Source organism: Zea mays, chromosome 8 (assembly GCF_902167145.1).
Source record: "Zea mays cultivar B73 chromosome 8, Zm-B73-REFERENCE-NAM-5.0, whole genome shotgun sequence".
In the NCBI taxonomy this organism is placed as follows: Eukaryota; Viridiplantae; Streptophyta; class Magnoliopsida; order Poales; family Poaceae; genus Zea; species Zea mays.
Genome location: NC_050103.1, coordinates 176,697,392 through 176,704,193, shown reverse-complemented (window position 1 = coordinate 176,704,193; position 6,802 = coordinate 176,697,392). Strand labels below are relative to the sequence as shown.

Genomic DNA, 6,802 nt, shown 5'->3' with positions numbered 1-6,802 from the left:
ACGTGGACTGCTGTTGGGTTTCTTTTGCCAGTGACACTGTGATGTCACGAGAGGGGACGACGACGATACCCACTGATATATGGTCCACGTTGCTGGTAATTACTCTCGCTGGTGACGTGCAGTGCACAGACAGGGCACGTAGTACGTCGCATTAGGGCTTATTCGGTTGTACCACAATCCATATGGATTGAGGGGATTGAGTGAGTTTCAATCCCTAGTAAGTTAAAATCTCTCTCAATCTGTATCAATCCCCTTCAATCCATATGGATTGAAAATAACCGAACAAGCCCTTAGTGGTACACACACCCCGTACATCTCCACCTCGTTGCATGTGCGGAGCACACAGCTCCCAGGCCGCATAACACACGAATTTTATTAAAATTACACATAAATTTGACATGAATCAGTTCATTTTTTTTACAGGAAACAGGAAAATTCCCGTATTGCAACAGAGAGCCTCGGTCTGTTCTCGTCCGAGCGTCTGTTCTGTTCTGTTCTCGGGTGTACGTGTACGGTGTACCCACCGCGGTTTGCACGAGTGGACGGGTCAATGCTGTGCTGCGCGGCCTGCGGGCGGACCGATCCAGATCTCGCTAACCAGAGGCGTCGCTGCTTGTTCCTCGACGCGACCGAACTGCACCGCCAGGGACCGTGACTCGACGACCACGACGCCATAATCATTTGTGCCATCTGCTTTGTCTAAATGCCATCTCTGCTTGTCAGTCAGTCCGACGGATGAGTACAGAAGTGTGTGTGTTTCTTCCAGAGGCAGGCAGGCCGTATATTCTTCCATGAATGTGGATCAAAAGTCGCTGTGTGATCAACTGATAGGAGGAGGATTCACGCAGCAAAGTTTTACGCGACAAAGCTATCTTATTGGGCTGCCTGAACACATACCACTCCTCGCATACATCTCTTCTCCGTGGAGACTTTTGTCGCGCGCGGTTGTTACTAGTATTTGGAATCCCGGCCGGTATTCCATTATGTTGCACCGCTAGCTAGCTACACTGATGAGCGATCGCAAAGTCACACCCATGGTTGCGAAGAACACGGCCGGGCCAAAATAAAACACAGTAGCCATACATACTACGTTAACCAGCTTTGTGTGCATGCTCGTACTGGAATGGAACCACGGCGAAATCATAGGCACCTTACACACTGACGATGCACGCGCGGTCGTCCACCACCACCTTTTCTCTATAACTATTAAGAAGCTAACGTGGACCGCCCTCGTCTCCCCTTATCGCTGTCGCATGCAAGCTACATAAGCGCGCACAAGCTCTGCATGACCAATGCATGCAAGCCGCACAAGCTCTGTATGGCTGCTGCATGCAAGCCGCCGCACAAGTTGCTGCATACATGCATGCATGCAAGCCGCAGAACCTGCTGCATACCAGCATCGTGTCTCCCTCCACTCATGAAGCGTTGTGGAAATTGAGGGGACTGACCTGGTGGCTGGCTGCTGTCCGCCTGTTCCTCTGCTGCAAGCCTGCAGTGCTGCTCAGTTGTTGTCGGCTTGATTGGTTACCCTACTCGGGCAGGGCTACCCGGCTAGCCCTATGGACTCGAGGCACAGTTCGCAATCTTACTCTTACCTGCTAGGAGCAGCCGCTGGTAGCATCGTACAATCTACAATTTCCAGTTCGAGAATAAAATCAGCTAGACAAAAACCACAAATCCAACAAAATCTAATATGTACTCGCACAAAAACAATTAGCCATATATACTTTTTAATTTAGGTCATCAACCACTATGCACTAAGAAACACTATGCAAGCACTGACGGGGCTGGGCGGGAGGAACCTAGCGAGGCGCCACCCATCGTGTTTCCTTTGAGGCTCTGCGATCGTCGTTGTCTTGCTGCATGCACTGAGGTTGAACATACTGCTGCTCCTCTGCATGTGCGCGTTCCTCGCCCCGACGCGCGCGGTCGCAGAACACGACCATGGCCACGGCCGCGCCGGCGTCCGTCGAGGGGTTCAACTGCACCGCCAACCGCATGTACCCATGCCAAGTGTACGCACTCTACCGCGCCGGCTTCGCGGGTGTGCCGCTCGATCTCGTGCCATCGGTGACCTCTTCGTCGTCAGTCGCTTCATGGTCGCGCACGCCAACAACCTCTCCACGACGACCGCGCCGGCCAACGGGCAGCCGCTGCTCGTGCCGCTCCAGTGCGGCTGCCCCTCTCGGTCCCCCAGCTCGTACGCGCCGATGCAGTACCAGATCGGCCCAGGGGACACATACTGGATTGTCTCCACCACCAAGCTACAGAACCTCACGCAGTACAAGGCCGTGGAGCGCATGAACCCCACGCTGGTGCCCACCGACCTCGACGTTGGCACCATGGTCACGTTCCCCGTCTTCTGCCAGTGCCCGGCCGCCGCCGACAACGCCACGACGCTCGTCACCTACGTCATGTAGACCGGGGACACATACGTGTCCGTTGCCGCCGCCTTCTCCGTCGTCTATCCACAGTGAAAGACACAATGCGGCGGCCGCCTGTGCATGCACTGAGGATGAGCGCGCTGCTGCTGCTCCTCTGCCTGTGCGCGTTCCCCGTCCCGGCGCGGTCGTAGAACACGACCACGGCCACGGCCAAATTTATTCAACTAGATGGAGCCGAAGGCTGAAGGTGCGACTGGTGATAAACGATATATGATTTGTGTATGAATATGTGCTTCAGCTTGTGCAACATAAGATAAGTTAAAAATTTAACTATCTACGTGTAGTTATTTAACTCTCGTGGCAACGCACAGGTAGATATCTAGTATTATATAACCCTAAACATCATGATTCGTCGTCAGCGCCAAGGACGACCAGCAGATTACCAGACCCTCGTCGTTAAGGCGAATCTCGCTGTCGGATTGGACCACTGCCCGCCTGGGCCTGGGCGGCTTGGACCCTTCTCTGTCGAGTACCGCAGGCTGCTTTTACGGGCGCACATGGATGCATCAGCTCCTCCGATCCACGGGCCATGCATGGCTCCACCGCCGCGCGTCCTTCCTTTTCACCCCCCGCTCCGGGTAGCAAAGCGCAAGACGACCGACCGGCGCACAATTGGCGACTAGCCGATTGACATCCATCCATCTCTAGCCGGGCGGTCACTCAGAGTCTCAGACACGCACAACCAGTACAAGTCTACCTGAAGTGACCCCGTCGACCTGAAGTCCACTACTAGACTCAGTGTACGCAGCAGGCAGCAGCAGCTAGTGCCACCGCTTGCCTAGTTGCCTGCCTACCCTGCATGCATGCACGCTCTTCTCTTTCTGTAGCCTGTATGTATGCACTGTATGTATGGTCGCAGTCTCGCCGATCTATCAAACTTGGCCAGCGATCAGGTGTAGTCCGGTCTGTCTGCGGGAGCCGCGCTGAGATCTGACGTGGCTACAGTGGCGTCCCAGCCTGAGAATAGAGGGGCCTTTAACAAGACACCGAGGGCGCGCAGCCAGCGGGAGTACACGCCCCTCCCCTTCCTCGTGCTTCCTAAACTTGTTGGCTGCCTGCAGCTTGCTTGCTTGCTTGCTGCGGCTTCAATCAGGGTCTTGAAATAGGGGTGCTGCTCAGGCCCATCCCATGGAGTGGTCCATGTCCAGGGGGAGGCGGAGATGGAGGCGGTGTGGCAGATCCATGCTAAAGCTGGCGGGGCTGTGCCTCGCCGTCGCCGTCTGCCTCTGCCTCTGCCTCTACCTCTGCGGCGTTCGGCCTTGGGCCTGCAGTGGCTGTACTGTGCTGCTCCGTTCAGGTAAACGAACGAAAGATGTCCTCACTACTATGCAGATGCTTGCTTGCCGCGTTTCGGCAACTCTTTCGTGTGCTTCTCTCTCTGGTGACCTGCTCTGCATAGTCATTGGTGTGAGTGACGCCTTTCTCGTCCACGGTTCATGTTTGCCAAGGTTCATTCACGTACTAGTTGCTTCGTCATGCTGTGTTCTTTGTTCTTTATACATGCGCGCAGCTGCCTGCACTCGTCTTCGTCTAGCACCGGATTGGTCTTCGCTTCACTGCATTTACTAGTTGTAACTTCATTGTCCTCTTTTTTTTTCTTTCTTGCTTGATTTGCTCTTCAGAGTCCTGGAGACGAGGACGGGCGGCAGCACCTTGCGGCAATCAGGTGCGAATCCATCTCCCCGATCTCAGCTACTACTACCTATATTCTCCACTGCGCGACGATGGCGATGGGACAGCGCAGAGATCAAACCGACTTGTGATTAGCTGGTTGTCCTGTTCATAATACTAATCTTCTGCTCCGGGATCCACCGCATTCATGACGATGCGCCATCAAATCTAATTAAACCCACGTAACAGAGAGCGACAGAGGAAACGCCAAACGCACCCGGCTCCGCCATGGCTGCTGCTGCACGCACGCACGCACTGCAGCCAGCTCCCGGCCAGTAGCGCTCGATCATGCATTCACAGGCACAGGCACGGCCATGCCAGCTGCTCGCAGCCCCGTCCGTCCGACAGCCCTTCGCCGCCGGGTCCCATGGCCTTTTGACCATACGTCACTGCTGTGTCCATCGGTCGATGCATTGGCAATGCAACACCACCGTACGTACCCACGATAGCGACCTTACCGCCGGCCGAATGGTACGTACGTTCCACGAGTGCGCGACGCGACGCGACGTACCCTCAGCCCCCAGCATTCAGAACTCATGATATGGTTCGTTATTCTTCTTGCTACTCGCGCTGCAGGGGTGCTACACGGGTGGGCAATGGCGGCGGCTGCTGGCGGATGGTCCGGGGTCATACCCGCCACGGTGCACGTCCAAGTGCGGCGACTGCAGCCCCTGCTACCCGGTGCACGTGGCCGTGCCGCCGGGCGTGCCCGTCACTACCGAGTACTACCCGGAGGCGTGGAGGTGCAAGTGCGGCAACCGCCTCTACATGCCATGAGCGCAGTCCGAGCAAGCAGGCAGGCAGCCAGCCAGCCAGCCAGCGAAGGATCGAGAGCGCCGGCCGAGGCGCGCTGGGCCTACGCTCCATTATTGCACCGGGCGGGGTGGCTCTCGCGGTCTCGCCTGCGCTGCGCTGCGCGCGCGCGCGCGGTGTCGTGGTCCTCTCGCCGCGCGCATGGGCGGGATCTGCGCTCTGCAGCGGCGCGTGCTGGCCGTGGCCAGTGGCGGCCTACCACTCTGACCGGCTGCCGGCTGGGTCCGCTGCCTGGGGATGCTGAGACTGTGCATGGCTTTTTCCGTGCCGCGCGCTGGAATTCGCACGGCCCTACCACGAGCGCGTGGAGGCTTGGAGCGGAGCGGAGGCATGGCGGGCGTACGGCGCGTCAGCGCGTGCTGGATCGATGAAGGATGAGAGCTGAGAGGAGCTGTCGCGGCCCACTCCTACACGTGTCCGTATAATCTGTTCAATCTTCCAAGTGTTGATACTCGATCTTTTCGCATCTGAGAATCTTGTTACACAATTTTCTGGTAACCAAATATACTGTTGGATACTAGTACTATATTTCGTGATAGTACGGAACACTTCAAATCCTATTGCCCTACCGTGTTAGAATTGATCTCCACCGGTTAGCCCAATGACAAACTAGGTCTTTGACCTCACGGCTTGATCGATAGAGTCCAGCACAAGGTGAGGTTGGTGGGCCTTGTTGCGAAGCTTATAAATAAAGAGGTGGGAGTTGACGGCTCAGTACAAGATTCACAGTACCTATTGTTTTAATTCCCCCAATCCTAACTGATCTAGAGGGAGGCTGTCAGCAACGAAAAGTTCACCGCTCATCGAGCTCGCTTCCCTGACCGTCGCTGTTCTAGCGCAGATCTTCACCGACGAACGTGACAGCGTCGGATCTAAATAGAGGTACGACGATCTGCGTTATTGATTAATTGATCTAATGGTTAGGATTCTTTGGGAGATCCAAATAGTCTAACACCCCACACTCTCTAGGTTCTTTAGAGCAACTCCATCAATTCTCTAAAATACTCTCTAAATCAATAATTTTGATATTTAAGCTAAAAAACTTCTCTCCAACAACTCTCCAAATAAACTTTCTAAACTTAGCTACGTCTTATCGAAACCTATTTCCTCCCTACATCTGACAACCTTAACAACGAAGAATGGTGGCCACCAATCAAATGTCGACATGATTTACTCTTCCAGGAGCAAATCGATCATCTCACGTAAATGAATTCAGCGTGACCCGTTTGCCATGTCTTCTGCCGCTGCCGTTCTGTCGACGAGTACTACTAACAACCAATTGTCAACAGGTTTATGAAATAGACGACAACGATCTATCACCGTATGGTGAACCAAATATTTTTTTCACAGATGCAATCAAAATACAAGTAAGAAATAGGCCCACTTATTTTTTAACGTGGATAGATTCGAAACCAAACTACAATCTTTATTTATAATAGAAGTAGACAACAATTATTCTAGTTAATTATGCTAATCAGAAAACGACCTTATAAAAACCTTTGATTTTAAATTTAGTTGATACATCGGCTAGTGCAACCAAAAGCTTACTCCAACAGAGTGTCCAGCACAAATGATTACCCATGTGCTGCCAATCGTGCGTCTAGTGGAATTGGACAAATCCACACCGTGGCAGGGGATCTACAAACCACAGGCCCAGTCTCAATTTTGGTACGGGCCACTCCATATCTGTTTGTTGACAGCCCATGCAGTCTTGTGCTACCGGCGGATCCGTTTCTCTTACCCTTTCAGCCATGTCTGATGCAAAACATCATGAGTCAATGTAAAGTGCTTTCTGTCCTATCAAAAAAAAAAGTAAAGTGCTTTCTGGCCAAAAAAGTGCAGTTTATATTTCTTAACTATCACGATTGTCCGAT

General features: G+C 53.5%; 1 protein-coding gene across 3 annotated transcripts; it reads left to right on the top strand.

Moving 5' to 3' along the window:
* The first annotated feature begins 3,049 nt into the window (after nucleotides 1–3,049).
* LOC100273648 (uncharacterized) lies at nucleotides 3,050–5,642 on the top strand. Of its 3 annotated transcripts, none has more exons than XM_035961341.1 (3): nucleotides 3,050–3,741; nucleotides 4,067–4,110; nucleotides 4,692–5,642. In XM_035961341.1, exons 1-3 carry the CDS (start codon nucleotides 3,573–3,575, stop codon nucleotides 4,890–4,892), a joined length of 414 nt encoding a protein of 137 aa, XP_035817234.1. In that variant the 5' UTR covers nucleotides 3,050–3,572; the 3' UTR covers nucleotides 4,893–5,642. The 3 variants fall into 3 exon arrangements, with proteins under 3 accessions (XP_035817234.1, NP_001141534.2, XP_008654585.1); NM_001148062.2 differs by having other exon boundaries at nucleotides 3,059–3,741; nucleotides 4,692–5,641; XM_008656363.1 differs by having other exon boundaries at nucleotides 3,476–4,110.
* The last annotated feature ends 1,160 nt before the right edge of the window (nucleotides 5,643–6,802 follow it).

What these genes read in the sequence shown, in the direction of transcription:
- LOC100273648 (NM_001148062.2), top strand. Translation starts at nt 3,605, where the DNA reads ATGGAGGCGGTGTGGCAGATCCATGCTAAAGCTGGCGGGGCTGTGCCT. An exon ending in TACTGTGCTGCTCCGTTCAG is followed by an intron (nt 3,742 to 4,066) that starts GTAAACGAACGA and finishes TTTGCTCTTCAG; the next exon opens with AGTCCTGGAGACGAGGACGG. An exon ending in CAGCACCTTGCGGCAATCAG is followed by an intron (nt 4,111 to 4,691) that starts GTGCGAATCCAT and finishes CTCGCGCTGCAG; the next exon opens with GGGTGCTACACGGGTGGGCA.